Source organism: Gouania willdenowi, chromosome 10 (assembly GCF_900634775.1).
Source record: "Gouania willdenowi chromosome 10, fGouWil2.1, whole genome shotgun sequence".
Taxonomy (NCBI): Eukaryota; Metazoa; Chordata; class Actinopteri; order Blenniiformes; family Gobiesocidae; genus Gouania; species Gouania willdenowi.
The window spans coordinates 37,473,429-37,494,474 of NC_041053.1; the positions used below are offsets into that span (position 1 = coordinate 37,473,429).

A 21,046-nucleotide genomic window follows, 5' to 3' on the forward strand; every position below is an offset into this window, starting at 1 on the left:
CGAGTCCCACATCATTGAACTTAGTTGACCACCATGTAGATGTAGATGTAGAGTTCTCCGTCTGTCATAAGTGCTTCCTTCCTTGGATTCCTAAACAAGCCTGTAAGGAACACATCCAGGGATGAACTATCAGAGTATGAGTGGTAGGAGTCTTCAAAAGATTGTTTGACATGACTTTTTGAAGGAAGTGGATTTAGTTATTTGCTAAGAAAAACACAGCAACACACAAGGGCATACATGTTACCTGTGCCTCACAAACAAAATCTATTCTCTTTAGTTTAGTAGATAAGGAACATGAGGAAACACTAATCTGTTCTTCAAGCTTCTGTTCAGTATTTCTAGAGATCAGCCATTTCAATAGTTCTGCTTCAATAACTGGACCACAGGGTTTCTGGAGGACCTCATGGATGGTTTCAGGACAGTAAAGCTCTTGTTTCCAAATGATGGTGAAACTGAAATACCAAAACTGTTGTGTTGACCTTTACAGCAGATGTACGTTAAATGTTCTGTTTAAATCCAATGTAATGCTTTAATAAGCAGCTGGACTGTAAGCAGAAGCTCCTTATATGAGATGATCTGACTTGTGATTGTTAGTAGTAGGGGCGTTAATTAGAGCTGGGCGATATGGACCAAAACTCATATCTCGATATTTTTTTCTCTAAATGGCGATATACAATATAAATCACCATAATTTGAATTCAAATGAAGTCTGACCAGGAAGATAATTCTGGGTTAAATTTGCTGATACAAAATGCCACACTGGCTGATTTATTAACAAACAGCTTTCTGTCACTTTTGGCTTTTTCTTCTCTAAGGGACAGCACATGTGAGTGAGTTCTGTAGTGTGGCTTGTTTAGTGGTAGATCTGGGCTAGGAAACCATTATCAATCCATCAAACTGTACTTTTCATGCTGTTTTGAGAAGTAGAGAAAGCAGTGACTCCTGAAATTAGTATTTTAACAAAAATATATACATATCGATATAGACGATATTGTAATTTTCTATATCGCCAAAATAGAAAACTCAAAATATATCTTGAATCTCGATGTATTGCCCAGCCCTACCGTTAATCACCAGTTATAATATTGATTCTTTGGACTATGGTACGGTTTTTAATTCTTCTCTATGAAAATCATAAATGTAATTGTATATGTAAGATATATATTAATGTGATTGTGTTAGATATATGTATTATGAACATTAATGTGAAATATTACAACTAAATATATTACCAAAACCAACTTCAAGCAAACAACACAAAAATGATATTAATCATGCAGATATGTTCCAGCATTCTACAGAGGACTACTGAGAGACCAAGCACCCACACTACTGGTATACTATAAGTTGGTACATTTTCAACTGGAAAGAGGTAAACTGATAATGATGGTCAATTCTTTGTCATCATTACCATGGATACCAGGTTTCAACTTGTAAATGCATCATGCAAACAAAAACTAGGTGAGAAAATACATCATGCAAAGAAAAATGCTACAAAATAGACAGAGGAAAAGCAACAATTACACTAATATATGGCACCAAAAGCCACCATATAGCATCATTTTTGCAAAAATTCCCGGGGGGGGAATGCCCCCCCCCCCCAAAAAAGGCTGTCAATTAAAATGATGAAACATTAGTTGAAAAAATGTACGCTGTTTGCAGCTAAACAATAGTCAAACAAACTCAAGATCCGAAAAAAAATATATATATATACTGTATATATATATATATAAATGGTATTTAGAGTTTTTTGGGTCCAAAGATGAAATGAGAAACTTCCTTTCCAAACACGTTCTTCCTCTGCTGTTCATCTAACAGGATGGAGAGCTGCTGGATTTGCTGTAGACTGGGGAAACTTATGAAAAATTCATGTTTCCAGGTTCTGTTATCTTGAGCTCTTCACAAAGCTTCATTAAATCTTTTGGAGAAGCTCTACTTCGGTTTCATATCCAGCTTATAAGTTATATATATATATATATATATGCTTTTACTGCAGGTACATCCAATTTTCCCCATTGCACGTTTGTTGGTGCCATCGGATGATTGCATTTGTTTTGTGGGATGAAATGAGGAAGAAAAACAAAGAAGGGTAAAGGCTAAAACGTCCTGCTTATGTGTTGAGATGCTGTTTCAGTGACGGCTTTAGCAGAGAGGAGCGCTGACGTGGGTGGAAAACCCCTTCGATTGAGCTTTTCCTTCAAGGAGAGGGATTAGACGCCACTCGATGTGAACAAAAACGGAAGCAACTCACGCATTTTTTTCTTTTCTTCTACTTTCTACCTATTTTTTCCTTCTTTGTCAGTGACCTCTCTTTTTTTTTCTCACACTTCTTTGAACCTTATTGCAACATTTGTAGCAAAGCCAGAATAAAAAACAAGCTCTACTTTTCCAACCGTGACTTCTTACATCGAGGTCTCATCTTTTCCTGTTTGTACTTTGAGTGTTTTGTTCACTGCATGCAAGTGCAATATTTTGGAAATCTTTAACAGGATTGAAACACAGTGTCAATGTAATTTCAACAAAATATTAGAAAAACAGGGTTTGGCTCGTCTTTCGTCTCGAGAAACAATGTGAAACTTGAACTCGGAAAGCACAATAGTCAGTGTTTGCAGCAGGAACTAATCTACAATCTGAAAACAAACGGTGACACGCTGACCTATAACTGAGGTTTGCAGTGGTGAAGTTCACACAACAAACTAAACCCTTTGATTAGATTTAGAACGAGAAAGCAAATGGCTCTTGGTCCGTAACGGTAACTAAAAGTCTATGTAGAGTGTGATTACTTCACTAAATAGATCAGGGACACAACAGGAGGGCCTCTGAATACCTATTGAGAATTTTACCCAATCCTCCAAGTTTCAGAGTCAACCAAATATACATTCATTTTTATTTCATGTCCATAATTGCATTTCATTATTGTTTTCCTGTTTGTTTTCTGTTGTCGTGGGAAAACGGTTTTACATTTTTACTGCTTTCAAATGAATGATAATCTAGTTACAAATCCGACATTTATTTATTTAAAAGGGAAAGTGCATATTAATGAACATTTAAATTTAAATACAGTATGCCAGAATTAACCAAAGGCTACTTTCCATTTGCAGTCCCTGGCAGGTCAGAAGAAATAACATTACAATGACAATACAAATGGTAAAATACAAATAATGTACAACACAATAGAATAATTGGACAACTGACACACACCAATGACAGTAACAAGGAACACTGAGAGAGCACATGAAATTTTAAACTTAAAATTAGTGCTGACAGATCTGGTTTCTTTTCAGCCATTTTTTTTTTTTTTAAAGTACAGTCTCATATCAATTTACTGCTTTCAAATAAATGGAAATCTACCATTTATGAACCCAATATTTGATATTTTAACCAAACACTAAAATGTATAATGATAGAAACACAATAAAAAGTTTTAAATTTTACCCAAAAGAAATGTGTCTACAAGTTATTTTAGTTCCCAACCTTTGAATGGAGAAACACCACATTACATGGAAATTCTATATATATTTGTATTTGGACATCAGTGCTATAAAAGATGAGCTGAAGGTGCTTGAAACTAAGCAGAGATATAATTATTATTGTATGGTGACTTTTCTCTCTGCGGTACCAGAAGTGTCAGCATCCTGTATTACAGTAGAGGAGAAGCTCTTTTTCTTGTTGCTTATTTTAGGAAATCCTTTCATCTCGCTGTCATCATTCGATGAGTCACAGCCCAAAGTTTTCCAGGCAGAAGAAAAACAGTTTTTTTTTTACCAACTTCTAGACATTGCAAAATATGACTTCTACCTACAAGGTTACAGTATGAGTTGTTTGGTAACCATGCCAAATTATTCGATGGTTAACTTTTGTTTAAAGTTCAGCTTAGTTTCCCATTTTTTTCCAATGTAATTTACAAAATCAAACTAGAATATAACATGTTTCATTCAGAACAATTATATATATACTGTATACACAGTATATTTTAGTAGATTAAGCATCAATAGCTCGTTTTCTGATTGGACCACATGGGTCATCTCTCACCTTCCACCTGCATCAATGGGACTTGGCCACCGTTCCCAGGTTCTTATTACGTTTAACCACGTGTCAAGCTCAAGACCCAGGGGCCAAATCCCGCCCTTTAGAGCATCCAGTTTGGCCTGCAGGACAAAGTGTAATCATTGTGTAAATTACCAAATGACTCAGTTCCTAAAAATTCAATGAAACTCACAGTTTCCCTGTACTTTTATCACATGAATGCAGTCGTTTTTAATTGAACATTGCAGAAAGAACGCTACATCTTTCTAAAATCCTGCAAATCCTTACAGACAATTCCACAAAAATTACCTTAAAATTTACCCAAAAGTAGGTTAATGGTGACTGATATCTGTCATTTATTGCTTAAATGTACAGTATATATCATTTGGAAATGCAAACTAGGGCACAATTACATTTAAACAGCTTAAAATCTGTGGCCCACTTGAGATCAAACTGGTCTTTTTTTGGCTCCTGAGTGAAGATGAGTTTGACTTCCCTGCTTTAAACCCTTTGGATTGGTAATGACCAATAATACCTGGTACGCTCCAAAATGACTCCTTAATGAGTCATTTGGTTGAAACACAGTTTTCCTTCCTTTATTAACTGATGAAAGCGTAATGGGTGTCATATTGTTATGGCTCGTAGGTGGATGTGACTCTTCTATATCTCAGTAGGTTTCATTCTTTGCATTCATAACTTGCTACTTGTATTTTTTTCCTCTTTTAGTTGTTTTTTATTTTAACCAGAATTCACACAAGCCTTCAGAATAAGAAAATGTGTCCCTACTTTTCACTGAAAAACCATGTTTTAAACACGATCACCTCAACTCTGAAGAAAAGCTCATATTTACCCAGTGCGACACAGACTTTGTTTTATCATCTATAGATTTGTTTGGAGATTCAACTTGACATAATTCATGTTCTTTTATTCTATGATGCAGTTGCCTTTCGACAAAAATCCAATGTATTTGTAATTATGTAAGTTTTGACTGGAAATGAAGGTCTGCTTTTCTTTGATACATTTATGTTTGACTGCCACATTTTTCATGGCTTTCCATTAAGTTGTGATCCAACCTTTTCAGTTGGCTGGGTAAATAGGTTTAATTTGCACTATAAATGTTAAAGATCTGGCTGATATGTGAATAGAATGTACTGTAAATATTAGATGAATAATTGAGCACACTGCTATGTAACAAATGGATTTTAAGTGCTTGCTTTTTTTGCAGATCTCATCGTCCAGTTTACAAAGGACAGGTTTGGAGCCATTCACACGGAGTATCAGAAGGTAACGTAGTGTTTGGGTGTGTGAGGGGGATGTAATGCTGTTATGACTTTGACCAACATTGATATGTGTTTGCAACCTGAATGCTACTGTAAAAAATTCAGAAGATCAGTTCCAGATCTGTTTTTAGCAATGGCAAGAAGTTAGACACATTTTCTCTTCGAGCTAAGCTGATAAAGTCTTTCATTGGGATTTCTTAAAGAATAATAAGTAAAAGCTGTTGGGATAATGAGCTGATTAAGGTTTAAAACGATAGAGCTTTGAAATTGTTCTTGATCTGGAATGAAAGAAGAGACCAGTTGACCTGAGTATTGATTTGCAGCTTTGTGGAGATGCATGACCGATGATTCTAATTCTTGATTTCTCTTGCCTTAGTTTTTCTTTTTCATCTCGTCTCGTGTTTTGTGGCTTTTGCTCTTTTTTTTTGATGCTACATTGCTTTTGTCTTCTGCATGCGCTCTTCATCTGACCTGGCCTCCTCTCAGCCAGAGAACATAGTGCTGACACTTCAGGTAAAGTCTGCACACTGGACTGACTGTCCATCCCCTCCACATGTCCTCATGCCATGAATCACTGAGGTCGCACAACTACACGACAAAAACCAAGAAAACCTGCATGTTTTACACATGGACAGAGGTGTATAGAGTGCTGATGTATCCTACTCAAGTAGAAGTACTGCTACTTGATTTAAATTGTACTTATCTTGCACAATTGCAACGTAATTTATTCTCCACAAAGACATCTGTATAAAATAAAAGGTTTGTCAAAATGTATAATTTAAAAAAAAATAATTAAATAACACTCATTAATTCAATTTAAAAGTTAAAAAGAATTCTCAGGCTCTAAGTATAGCTACATTTATGAACTCTAAAACAGTGCCATGCCAAATGTGTCATGTGGGTAACAACATCATAGGTAGAAACCACAACCTGATCAGTTAATGTGCCACAAAAAATAATAATTTACTCAGTAACGGTTGGTGAAGAAATGTAATGAATTACTTTATTATCAATAATAATAGCTTGGATTTATATAGCTCTTTTTTCGAGGAGACTCAAAGCACGTACATAAAGCATTATTCATTTACACCACTCACTCACATCCGTCATACTGGTGGTGGTAAGCTACAATGTAGCCACAGCCACCCTGGGGCAGACTGACAGAAGCTTGGTTGCCATTTGACACCTACAGCCCTTCTGACTATCACTAACATTCATGTACAATTTATATTCATTCGTCCGAGGCAATGTGGGTAAAGTGCCTTGCCCAAGGACACAGCGACAATGACTTTGATAGAGTGGGATTCGAACCGCCAAACCTTCAGTTATTGTATGACCCATTCTACCACTGAGCCATAGTTTAAAATGTACTTAAGTACAAGTAAAATGACTGACTTAGAAATATACGCAAAAAAGTACAAGTACCCATAAAAGCAACTGAATTACAGTAACGTGAGTACTGTACACCTCTGCACATGGATTCTAAAAGATGTCTTTATCTTTGGCTGTTTTCTCCTAACGGCATTAAAAGAAGTTGGTGAATAGTTGTGCAACCTTGTGACTTTCATTGTGCAAAGCCATCCACCTTCATGCCACCTTAACCCTTTCATTAAACGACCACAAACTGAAAGTGATGCTTATTGATGTCCACCATACAGTAGTTCTGTCTAACCAGACTTTCCTGAAGTCACAGTTGCATTTAAAGTCTAACCCTAGATCAGATGATTGGTCCTTAAATGCAACATTTGGTCAGATAGCGGGCTTTGTTTAGGTGGGTGAAATATGCTAAAGAACAAAGAATGAGACTGTGTTAAGCTAGTGAATGAACTCATGGACAGTTCTATTGTTTGGATTGTCGGGGTTACGTCCTACACAGGATGCCAGTCTTTTGCTTGGGAATATTCATAGAGACATTACATTATCACATATAATCACTCCTTTGGGACGTTTTCAGACTCCAATTATGTTCACCTTGGATAGATTATTTTTGCCGGGAGGCAGAAACACAATTGTGTTTACTGGTTTGCGGTAAATTCTGCAGTAATAATAAAACATATACAGCTTGATATTTTTACCTGGTGAAAGATTCCATGTTGGACCACAGAGCCATGCAATTGGACACTGGAGTTGGAAGTTAATTAAAGCGTTTCTCCAAATGGTCAGACAGTATGGGTATGTGTTTATTTATTTGTTTGTTTGTCTGTTAGCAGGATTACACCACAGGTATTTAACAGATTTGGACAAAATCTCAACCAAAGATAGAGCATATACTGTGGAAGATTCCATTAAATAAATCTCCTTTTTTTTCCTGATGAGGAATACTGTTTTAGTAAGTCAAATTAAACAACGTGCTTCACTTTTAAACAAAGATACCCAAATAAAAACATTTAAATTCAAACATATAACAATGATGCAGCTTCCCTGATCTCCACTTTGGTTTTTTGTAAAGACTTCTTGCTTTAAGGCGATTCCTTTTGTCTGCAGTTGGCATTTATTGGATGAAAGTTTCAAACATGATGCTATGGCATCACGTAGAGGAAGGTCACCTTTTACTTTTGGGCATTTGCCAAGAAAAAAGCAGTAGCTTAAAGTAATTAGTGGGAGAAATAAAAGATGATAGTGATGATAATGAAGATATGAAACGGGACAGCACTCACAGCATAATGCTAATCAGAGGTGACAAACATGCTTTTACATAGACATGAATACAAACCTGTGGGTGTCCATTATTTTTTGCATAATGACTAAATTCAAGCATTCTTACACTAATGGGACCATATGAAAAATGGATTCATTGTGTTCACAAAGAACATTAGTGCAAAGGGAAGCCTCAGAAGGTTATTAGTGTTTCAGATTCTTAGGTTTCCTTTGAGATTTCCACTGACATCAGTTCATTCAAAATGAACTGTACCTTTTTACCTGTTTCAAAAGCCACAGGTCCCTGAAGGAGGAAGGGTCATGGGCTTACGGAGGCGATTAAGATTAGTGAAATTCAGCTGGGTGAGCGGTTTGTCCAGTGAGGAGCAGTGATAGCCCAGCTTTGACCCATTTATAAAGAGGATTTATTGAGTATGACTGTAACAAGTTGTACGTGCCGTGGAAGTGACTAATTTCCCATTCATTTCTGCTTGTGAAAATGCATGGTAAATATTGAGTACAGTCATTGAAAGTCGAGGACTATTAAGGCTCCATTTCAAGACCTTCTCTTTTCTTTATCAACAAAAAGCTGCAAATATATAGATATAAAGCTGCTGGAGACAATGTATGTTTATCAGATAAAGACTGTACAGAGAATTTCTTAGAAAAAAAGATGTAAAAGATAAATTGTTCTGATCTCCACTGTAAACACTCGGTTTATTGGCATTTTGGGGTGTGGAGTCTGATGGGTATAAAAGTATTTTTAGTTCATTCTTACTGTGATTTGTTGTGTTTCTTTGCCACAAAAAGGATAACAGTCATTGGCTTGACTCCATTTTTGTTCTAGTTTATTCCCAGTATTCCCAGTGACATCACCTCACTCCACCAGACATTCAATTTAAGCCCCAAAATAAACATTCACCATTGATTTGCCACAACTTTCAGTGAAAACACCAGAAATGAGTTACTTTTTTGGGGAGAGTTTTTTTTTTGGGAGGAACACACAAGAAATCACAGTAAGAATGAAATAATAACACTTTAATGCATCTGTCTACAGGACTCCACATCCCACAATGCAATGCATAAGACTGTTTTTTCCAGCAAATAATCTTTGATTGAATTTTTTTTTTTTAATCCATAAGGCCTATTCTGAGGCTGTGTTCAAAATAGCACTACTCCGTATTATGCACTACACACTCAATAAGTATGTACTGTCTATTTATACTATTAGTATGATTAGTATGGTGACCGTTCCCACTGAAGTATACTTCCAAGTTTCCCAAGATGAATTTCAAACCGACAAGGACACAAACCTGAATCACACTGAGGCCAAATATCTCTGTTGATTCTCCACATTTGAAAGTTCTGAAAACATTTTAAGTGAGAAAGTGACCAAGTAGAATATCAACATGTGCTCATTGGATCCGAAGAACTCGCAGAAACACATTTAATGCTGAAATTTCAGAGATTTTCAGAGACCTGTTATTGTGCTACTCACAAAACTTGTGCTACTTCAAAACAAGAGCCCTATTCACAAAAGCGTTGAAAACTAATGTAAGACAGGAGATGCTTTTATTTTGATGTTTGACTTTTAGCTTGAAGCTGGTCCCAGGACGATTTTATTTTCCGCTCGCAATGCATCATGGTGTGGTTGAGTGTGACGAGTGTGCCCACCGTGCATACTTAAAAAAATGTCTTCATATAATATACATCCGGGTATTTCTCACACACTCAATCTTTCCATACTATAGAATGTGAACACATTACATACTAATTTTGACGTCAGACTTAGTATGAGTGCTACGTTAGTGTGTGATTTTGAACACAGCCTGTGTTTGTATCTGATTAAAAGTTTTCATCTCCAGCAGCTTTAAGATGATGAACCAATACTGGTACAGTTATGTCGAGAGTCCCAAACTACAACACTGGAAACATACAAACAATATTTGATTTGCTCAGGTGGACAGATTTTTCCCATTGTTCAAAACTATATGTTTCACAATTTGGAGTTTTTCAGTTAGGGTCCAGAGACACATACCTGTATTATGTATAGTGTAAATATAAAAAGAAATATTGATGTAGTTATTTCAGTTATTTCTCACTGTTTGAGCCCATCATATCAGATTTATCAATCTAATAAGATGAGTAATTATGACTGTAAAGGCCAGATCTATGGATGAATCTGCCATTACTGAACTTGTTGGTGAGGTTTTACTATTTAAAGTTGTTGCGTTAAATAAGTTTTTTCTTTTTGCTTTTTAGTCTTTTATGTTTTTCTAAAAGCAATGAATCCATATTACTGCTGAAGCTACATCTGATGGAGTTTGTTCCTGTTAAATGTTGAGCAGCAGTGAAATGGGGATAATTATCTTGCTGCTACGCTGATTTCTCTAAGATAAAGCAGAAGTACTGTACATATGTTTTTTAGTCTAAAGATGATTTTAGTTGAAAAATCTCTGCAGTCTGTCTTTCCTCTTCATTAGAGTGAGAAGAACTGCATCACGCTGCTACATGAGCTCTGAATGCTTTAGTTTGTTACCCCTCTTTTAATGTTGGCTGTAATTTTATTGTTGTTGTTGGACGTGGATATACAATTATCTCCTGCACTTTTAACCCTTCTATTAAAAACAAACAAAAAAAAATATAAATCAGAAAAAAATAAAGAACATTAGTAAAAATAAAAATAAAAAAGGCAGGAAACAGGCATGAGTAAAAGGGTTTTCCAGCAGTGAGCGTGATTACATTTTGTGTTTATTGTTTTGCACATTAATCCCTTCTGGATAGCAAGGTAAAAGCACTTCCACCAGTGGGATTTATCCACATATTTTTAGATTTGTTGCTTTTTTTCATTTGTAGCCTTTGTGGGGGTTGCTTTCCATTTCCCCCTCTGTGTATTTATTAATCTTGTCTTTCTTGTCTCCATTCATTCATTCATAACCTACTCCTGTCACCATCCTGTGTTATTTTAAAATTCATTTTGATTAATCCTAATAAATGACTGTTACTCATCTCCTGCTGTCTTCACTCATTCACGCCCCTTCTTTGACCCCCCAGGCCATCTACTATGAGATAGGCTTCCTCGTATGTGCGGCAGTGGGCCTGGTCTTCGCTATCCTGCTGCCGTTGGTCGGCCTCTTCTTCTGCATGTGCCGCTGCTGTGACAACTGCGGCGGGGAGATGCATCAGCGCCAGAGGAAGAATGCAGACTGCCGGCGTGGCCTGCTGGGAACGCTGCTTTTCTCCACCTCACTGGTCATCACGTGAGTGTGACACACACGAGTGAATTACGAGGAGGTCAGCGTGCAAGCAGACACAAATTTTGTTGTGCAAACAGAGCGTGAACACATTTGCACTGTTTTGTGTGTGTGTGAAGTGCACACATTTTTTTCTATATATAGTGACATCCGCCTAGAGCCCTTTTTCATATGTTATTATCTTAACTCATTCAGTAACAGCCATTTTCAGATTTTCAACCCCCCTCAGTGCCATCCGTTTTAGAGCAATTTCACTGATATTTAAAGACCCACAGAATATTTTGTACTATGGCAATCTGAAATCTGACACCAGATTCTGAAACAAAAAGTCTCTACTTCTATCAGAGAGAAAAGAATGCTTGTAGCTTGTTTTGTTCTTCCGTAATCAGCAGTAGAATAGAGCAAGTTTTATACAAATTGCCAGTTTCAGAGCAGAAAGCTGAGAAAACACACTTTTTCTGAAAAAAAATCTCTGTGACTTTGAAGCAATTTTTTTTTTTTGCTTTATTGAAAACTACAACATCTGAACATTGCTTTCCTTCAAAAAAACAAACACAAACGAGGCTTCTTCAAAATTATTATTATTTTGCTATCTGGCTCGCAGTTGAATGTTTTGCTTACTGTATTTTGTATCTGCCCCCCATCCCCCCCCCACCGCCCGTCACTCACACCCCTTTTTGGCCCGGTTAGTTGATGATTTTATCTCACGATCGCAGCATTATCAATAATCCACTCAGGCCCATACATGTTCTGTGTTAGTATGTGGTGCTGTGAGCTGCTGGATACTTCACAATATCACTTCATAGCGCCATAATCGCTCTCGTTCTTGCTTCTCCCTCCTTAGCTAATGGTAGCATCAGTGGCTAATCTATCATCTAAAGGTGCACTGCTGCCACCTTTAGGGCACTAGTTGGTCACTACATCAACAGATAAGCCTTATAATCACGGTAGAACTTCGTCACAGTGTATCCTAACAACTTCCGTGAAAAAACGCAATTGACGAGTTTTCTCGTCAATGGCATTGAGCGTTCGGATTTGAAATGACGAATTATCTCGTCAATGGCACAGAGTGAGTTAATATAACAAATTTAATTATTAACTATTTAAATCTATAATGTAATGTTAGTCATACAAAGTCAACACGTTTATTTTCATTTCATTGTTGTTGTGGAGCGTAACCTAGCTAACTGTTGTCAAGCGTATCCTCGCTAAATGTTGTTGAGCCAAACCTAGCTAACTGTTGTTGAGCCTAACCTTGCTAACTGTTGTGGAGCCTAACCTAGCTAACTGTTGTGGAGCCTAACCTAGCCAACTGTTGTTGAGCCTAACCTAGCTAGCTGTTCGTTTTTGAAACCTTACATGACTTCATTGTTCTTCTTCTGTAGCAGAGTTCATTCATGATGATTTCAGCATAGCAAACTTCTTTCCCAACATATTTGTCTTATCTTTATCTGTTATTGTCAGTGTTTCATCTTCCTCTAAAACTGGTATTTTAGCAAACATTTATTTTTTCCACTCATTTTCTTCAACATTGTCCAAACCTCCATTATTAATTTTACTATTCTGATTTATTCTATGAGCTAGAGTTTTTTTCCTTTGATAATTAATTAAGTTCTCTTGATTCAAATTACTTCTTAACATTCTCAATGAACTATTTTGTTCCTTGATAGCTTCTGAACATTAATCATTCCACCATGGGACCATTTTCTTTTTACCCCCTACTGATTTGAAAGGAAAACTTTTTACTGCTTTCCTCCACTGAAACTGAATCTGCCGATTTACGACATCATTCTTTGAATTTTTTTTCCAATACGCTTTTCCAAAACACCATTTCTTATGACTAGCACTTTCTGAAATATCTATTTCAACATTAATAGAACACATTGTTGGAAAATGATCACTTCCTATGCTTGTAGTATTTTCTGTATTCCACTCACAAGAGTGTGCAAAGTTATTAGAAACTAAAGTAAGATCAATACATGAAACTGTGTTTGCGTGTATATCAATTCTTGTACTATTTCCATTTGTTAGACAAACTAACTGCCTAATATCCATCAATTCTTCCACTACTCTGCCATTACTATCTGTATGCTTACTTCCCCAAAGACTATTATGTGCATTGAAGTCTCCACACCATATTTTTCTCTCATTTCCTTGTCTCAATATTTCCTCTAATATTCTCAGATTTAATGATTTACAAGGATTGTATTTGTGAATTATTGTTATATTCCCATCTGTTTTACATATTTCAATAATCACACATTCTATATAGGTTGAAGTCGATATTCTTCTGAATGGTATTCCACCTTTTACAAATGTTGCACAACCACCTCCCTGATTTTCCTCTTGATCAAACCTAACAGACTCATATCCAGGTAAAATGAAATCAAGGTGAGGCCTATGCCAGGTCTCTTGAATGCAAACAACACCAGGTTTCATTTCAGATTCTGTTACCTTTTAAATTCTTGTCCATTTGCAATCAACCATTTAACATTCCATTGTAAAAGGAGGAGCACCATTACTAGACTAAGTATTATTCTGAGACCCCTCCTCATTTGCGCCCCTCAGCATATGATGTTTATCTTCAGCTTTTAAATCTTCGATGCCTAAAAACTCCTCTGCAGCTTCCACTACTGTCTTAATTCAATCACTCTTTCTTTCTTGTCGTGTCGCAACATTAACTACTTTACATATAAAAGCTACAAAACTTTCCTTCTCCACTATCAAGGTGTCCTCCTTAACTTTACACTTGTGATTGCATTGCTGCTGTGGAGAATGCATCCTTCCTTGAAAAGTGAATTCTAAAACGACACGCTACAAAACCTGCATGCCTCACATTTCCATTCCTTGAACGTTGTGGAATACAGTATATTCCCTCACTTTGTAGTTGAACCATCCTATTTTGACTTCAAGAGCCATTATCTTTTCAAAAACCAGTAGCACAGACAAACTATCAATCTTGACACCACCTTTATTTGATTGGAGTCTTTCCGCTTCTAACACTTTACTATCTTGGAGCTCCTAATTCACCTCTTCCATGGTCATTTCCAGAGGAACATTTAAAATCGCTCCTCTTGACTTCATTGCCATTTCTGGTGAATGCACTTTTATCTGTCTTCCATCATGATGACTCATTTTTATGACCTTTTCTTGTTGCTTCTTGTTCGTTGCTGAGATAAGAATTATTCTGTTACCCAACAATTTAGCATATTTGGTTTTATCTGTCTCTGTCTCTATTGCTTTAGTCACCTGGACTGGATGAAAGTTATCATTACTGAACGTAATGACAACTTTCAATTCTTCCTGCTTATCAATTTGAGGTTTACTGCTCCCATTAGGTCTAGCTTTTAGTTTTTTTTGTAACTTGTTTTGATGAGCCCTCTTCTCCGATACTTGCTACAGACCATGATTTTTTCTTTGCTGCTTTCCTCTGACTAATCTCCATTTCTGAAATCCATCCACCACCATCTCCATCCGAAGTGTCACCCATTGCTACACTCACAGTACAGTTTGTTTGCAAACCACTGTTTCCACATTTCCCTACTAAGACCAACATTGTCCCGCTGTGTTCTCCTTGCTTTGCTTCACCAGCTCTCTGAGCAACGGCTGTGCTCCTAGCTAACTCTTGTTGAGCCTAACCTAGCTAATTGTTGTTATGCCTAACCTAGCGCCTGTTGTGGTGCCTAACCTAGCCAACTGTTGTTGAGCCTAACCTAGCCAACTGTTGTTGAGCCTAACCTAGCTAACCGTTGCCCAGCCTTACTTGGGTAACTGTTGTCAATCAAGCCTAGCCTAGCTAACTCTTGTCAAATCTAACATAGCTAACTTTTGTCGAGCCTAACCTAGCCAACTGTTGTTGAGCCAAATCTAGCCTAACTGCTGTCGAGCCTAGCTTAGGCATTGCTGAGCCTTACTTGGGTAACTGTTGTCAAACCTAACCTAGCTAACTTTTGTCGAGCCAAACCTCACCGGTCCTTACGTGAGTGTGACACACGCACATATAAATATAAGGAGGTTCAGCGTGCAAGCAGATGTAAAATGTTGTGCAAACAGAGAGTGGGAAGATATTTGCACTGTTTTACACGCACGTTTGGGCAAAAATGCACTGTTCACACAAACTCCAGACCGGCTCGTCCTCTAGTCAAACACAGTTTCCCCATCTCCCCCATACTTTGTTCTATATATAGTCTTGTCCTCCTGCAGCCCTTTTCATATGGTTTTCAGTCCAAGCCACAGGGAATATTAATTAAAGGTTTTCATATTACACTTCAGTGAGAAATTGCGTTTTTTTTTTTATTTTATTTTTTTTATCTTAACATGATATTAGTCACACAAAATCAATGTTTCATTTACATCCCAATTTTTCTGTATGAAAATGTATGCATTACTTAACTGTATTACCAGTACTCTGTGTGTGTGCTTTTCTAGCCTGTTTAATTTTTTTCTTTCAGTAGTAAAGCAGTGATCACTAAGAAAACACAGATGGAGAGAATATGTGTAGGTCAGGCCATGTTTACTGTAACATCTTGACTATAACAGGTACTTAAGTACCACAGTGCACTCCTTGGTTTGACCATTTGTGGTCATAGATAAAATAAACCAATTAGCCACTGAGGATGTGCAAATTATGCATGGGATTAAGCTGGTTGCATAATCACATTAATCTTAACATTAACATTAACAACAGTAGTATTATTAGTAGGATTGTCTTTAATGAAATTATTGTAATAATGATATTAGTAAAAATGATGACTAATAATATTTTAATAATATACTAATAATGTTAATAGTACTAATATTAGTAACAATATTGACATTATTACTATTTTTTATTGAAATACTAATAATAATATTAATACTAATAGTAGTAACAATATTTACATTATTATTATTGCTATTGTAATTGTTATTATTATTTTTAATAATATACTAATAATGTAAGTAGCACTAACAATAGTAATAATATTGACATTATTAGTACTATCATTATTATTACCTTTCTTTATATAGAAGCATTTTGCTAAATGTCTTTCATAAGTTGGGTTTTTAACAATTTTTTTTTCTCCATTAAGTTTTAAAATTGTGTTGTGTTACTGTCTTGTTCCTATTATTTTCTGCTCTGTATTAATTTGAGACTGTTTAAACTGTAATGTGTACTCCATTTATTGATAATATTGTTTCTGTTATTGTTATTATAAATTAAATTGTTATTATTATTTTAGTTGCTATTATTGTAAATATTTTGAATGAAAATAATAATTTTTAGTTCATAATAACAACAACAGCAACAATATCATTATTACTACACACATATGTGTGTAAAGGCTGAATTGAGCGTATGGGCTTATCATGGGGTCAACAATGGACAGAGTTGGTTATTAATGGATAAGTAACTAAATGTTTTGGAAGTACACAGAAACTGTCATTCTTTTTGTGTGATTGTGAAATATGTTGTTAAAGCAGCTAATAAAACCAATTAAAATAAAATCTTAAATAGATTTGACACACGGCTGGTTTATGAGGGTTTTTTAAGCTGACACTGCCTTTGATGAAGGAAATTGTTAGAAAATCACAGTGTTAGCAGAAATGAGGGAGAACAAAGCTTTGGGTTTACTTTGTACTTATGTGTGAGTCTGTTACATCATTTCTCTCTAGAATACATCCCTTGGATAATCAACCACAGGAAACCCAATCATCTCCCTGTTTACAGCCTCAGTGGAAAAAGAAAGAGTCCCTGCACAGATGCAGATATAGTACAAAACGCTTTGATCATGGAGTCGAGGAGTGCTGTTACTTTCACAATCTTCACTGAAACCAAGCTGTGCTATAAGAAATCGCCCCCCTCTTTAATATCTTTACAGCCAAGACACAAGAGTATGGGTACATCCTTAGCACTTTTATTAAATCTCCCGGGATACCGCTCACAGATCCAGCAGAGGCTCTAACGAAATAATTACTGGCTGGAGAGGAGGAGGAAGACTGACTTTTACTGTCTGTGTAAAGCTGACAGCCTGGCTCAAGGAGTGGCAGGGGTGACATTTATTTTTCAACAAGAGTTAGAGTCTGATTAAAGGGAGAAGGAAAGCTCAGGTCAGGGTGAGGATACTGACATCTCCACAGTGGAGGAAGAGATTCTAAGATATTCAGTGAGCGTTCTGATCTGGGTTCTCTCAATTGTTGAAGCAATGCTATCACTTCACAATGATCAGCTACAACCACCTGTAATACATTATAATATTATCTTTACTGAAACGTCATTGAAGCATGTCAAAGTGTTACGAATATTGTTAGACCATAGGTTCTGATCTAACAAGGTTCTTTTGATCCTGGAATTGGAGTAAGAAACAAGAGAATTACTGATCAAGTTTGACAGCTTTTAATAAAGACTTTGATGAACACACAGTATGATGAAATACACAGTGCTGGGGAGAACTCTTCAGCCCTGTTTGTACAGGACTGCTAGTGTCGAGTCTCCCCGAAGAGCCAGACTCTATTACATATATATTGTAGAATGGGGCGTGGGCAAATATGCAAGTTCCCTAAAAACGAGAGTCTGATGATCAACGGAGATGCTTTGCGGAGAGGCCTAGAGACAACTTCTGCTTTTGCTTAAAGGTTAGAGACAGGTTTACTTCAAATTCAGATGGTTTCGTCTGAGCAGAGCTTCATAGAAAGTCCTATTTCCTCTTTGCAGAGGAGTTTCGAGGTGTGATGGTTTAACACTGAGCAGACAGAGAAAGGGAGGAAGTTAATCTACTCTGACCTTAATGCCCTGTACTTTGGAGACAAACAGCACTGTTCTGTCCTGAGCTTGATGTTCACCTTTGAGTTTGATGTTAACCTTAACCGACAATATTCAGTATGGAATGCATCGAGACGTGGCTGTTCAATACATTGATGTACATCCTGTAACTGATCGTAGCTTCCTGTCATTAATGAAACTCATGGCGACACGTTTTTTTGTTTTTTTCCACAAGGTGACAGTAAACATTACAAATAAGAAATGTATCACTTCACATACATGCAATTGCCTAATGTCGAGCCTAACCTAGCTAACGGTATCAAACCTAACATAGCTAGCTGTTGTCGAGCCTACCCTTGCTAACTGTTATTAAACCTAACATAGCTAACCATTGTCGAGCCTAACCTTACGAACTGTTGTTGAGCCGAACGTAGCTAACTATTGACAAGCGTAACCTACCTACCTAACTGTTGTTGAGCCTAACCTTGCTAAATGTTGTTGAGCATAACCTAGCCAACTGTTATCAAACCTAACCTAGCTAACTGTTGTTGAGTCTAACCTAGCTTACTGTTATCAAACCTAACATAACTAACTGTTGTCAAGCCTAACCTAGCTAGCTGTTGTCAAATCTAATAAAGATTACTGTTGTCAAACCTAACCTAGCTAGCTGTTGTTAAATCTAACCTAGCTAACTGTTGTTGAGCCTAACCTAGCTAGCTGTTGTCAAATCTAACCTAGCTAACTGTTATCAAGCCTAACCTAGCTAGCTGTTGTCAAATCTATCCTAGAAAACTGTTCTCGAGCCTAACCTAGCTCACTGTTGCCAAACCTAACCTAGCTAACTGTTGTCGAACCTAACCTAGCTAACTGTTGTTGAGCTTAACCTAGTTAACTGTTTTCAAACAAGAGGATTTAATGAATTAATCAGTACATTCAAATCCAAATTATACAGAGCCAGATTACAACAGCCTTGTTTCTACTCTCACTGGGTTAGATTAGATTAGATACATGAAGATTGAAATCTAAATATGTATGAAATGATCAGATTGCTTGGAAATTTGTCAATTACTGTAGCATCTTAGTGCTTCAGATTGATATCTGTCAAAGCTTTGAAATTGACACATTTGTATAATTAAAAAAAAAAAAAAACGCAGGGAGATGTTCTCCTGCTGAGCCAAAAGTTAATTAATGATGATTTTACACTGAGATGAGCTGTTACAGAAACAGAATACTAAGCATGCATTAATGCTCTTGTTATGGTAGCGTTTAGTCAGATGGAGACGGAAAAGCTCAGCCTAACGAACCCAGTTTAACGTGGCGAGGTCATTCTCCACCTCCACCAACATCCACATGCCAAGTGATGCAAACTTTTAATGGTCTAAACTTGTATTACAACCATATACTTTGAATAATATTCAAACTGAAACATTTAGACACACTTTTCTGCTGCTAAAGCATGGGATTTAGCTCATGTGGCTTCTCTCTCCTAATCCTACTGTGAATGGGACTTCTGGACAGTGCAGTGACACTACAGCACTACACTGGATCATCCTATTTGTGTGCACATTAGCATATCGTGTGAGCGCTCACATTCATGCACTTTGTTACAGCTTAATGTCTGCCTATGAAATGTTGGACCACATGCACTGAACAGCAGGGGCTATTTCAGTCTCTGCTCATCAGCTTGGATTCCCCATAACCCCAAATGGATTTATAACAGGGGAAAAATGACAAATTTCTCCCTCGGTTCAAGCCAAGTGGAAGAGTCCTGCCTCATGCTGTTACCCAGCATGCACTTTAGCAGTCTATTTCAGTCGCTGGGTGTCCAACACTATTAATGCCAAAGGTCCTAATATTATGAGCCTTGTAATCCATGGTGATCATATGGACTAATTAATGATAATGCAGGCAGCAGCAAACTGAGCACTCACCCCTTCACCCAAAATCTCAGCTTAGATTTGAAAAGTCTGTCTATTTTTTGAACAATTTGAGCCAGTTTTCGCTTATTTTTACCCTATTTCTGCAACTAAACCAAACATGCCATATTTTAACATATTTTATCACTTTTTCTTGCCATGTTTTTGCTCTTTTTAATGTATTTTGCGACATTACTCCCATTTCTTCCACTCCACTCCATCAAATTTCAGTGCCTTTTGTGCAATTTTCAAGACATTTTCTGCACTTGAAAACCCTTTCTACCACTTTTCCCACCTAATGTCACACATGTTGACCCATTATTGTCACTTTTCACCTCAATTCACCATATTTCATGCTTATTTTTTACCAATTTAACCACTTTCACGATTTGTAATGCCCATTATTTGCCAGTTTGAAGTAAACCAATTTCTGTGCTTTTCAAAATCCAATTTTACCACCTTTTTTTAAAATTATTTTTGGCCTCTTTTAACCGAATTAATTTTTTGATTAAAACAAGGATTTATATATTTAGGATGACTATATACTATGGCGCAAATAATACAAAACTTCCTGGATGGATAGATGACCCTGTCTCCACATGACTGTTCTTCAATGTTCATGTCTGTGTATAACCACCTTCAGGTACAGTGGGGGTCCTATCTTTTGGGGGTTATGGGCTGAACATTTTGAGAATCACTGCTTTAGAGTACAAATACATGAAAAATGAAAAATCTATTAATTGTAACTTATCAGTCAAAAAGAATTTGCAACTTGCACGACCGACTCTGTAGTTTTTAAACATTAACCAAACCTAAAATGTGGCTCTTGTACAGTACACAAAGCCACAAAGAAAATGCATGACAAATTCAAATATATAATTAGCTTGGCTTGATGTAGAACTGCTCGCATACATGCACATTGATGATCAAACGGGGCATAAAAAGGCATTTGAGCCGTACATTGTATAGTGCAAAAACATAATCATACATTATGCTACATGTGCTGTAGGTAAAGATGATGGGTTGAATACACCAAACACACATGCATAAGTAAGAGCCATCATTCAGTCTGTCAGAAACACTCCCATCTTCCCTGTAACCCACACGTCATTTCATCAAAAGTATCCCTGTAAAGTAATCTTATGCAGTATTATTTTTAGCCAATTAATTATTAGTCTGAGGAGCATTGAA

At 36.7% G+C, this 21,046-nt stretch overlaps 2 protein-coding genes across 11 annotated transcripts in view; one reads left to right on the forward strand and one right to left on the reverse strand.

Annotated features, from left to right (window-relative positions):
• anxa5a (annexin A5a) overlaps positions 1–21,046 on the reverse strand; it is a 1,189,405-nt gene that overhangs the window by 1,087,211 nt on the left and 81,148 nt on the right. The gene's annotated exons all lie outside the window — the stretch shown is intronic.
• The window catches only part of prom1a (prominin 1a), a 101,089-nt gene that overhangs the window by 34,741 nt on the left and 45,302 nt on the right, over positions 1–21,046 (forward strand). For all 10 annotated transcript variants that reach the window (XM_028458945.1, XM_028458946.1, XM_028458949.1 and 7 more), the window contains exons 2-3: positions 5,252–5,310; positions 10,998–11,203. In XM_028458945.1, the coding sequence (XP_028314746.1) occupies positions 5,252–5,310; positions 10,998–11,203 (265 nt within the window). The remainder of the gene's footprint in view (positions 1–5,251; positions 5,311–10,997; positions 11,204–21,046) is intronic.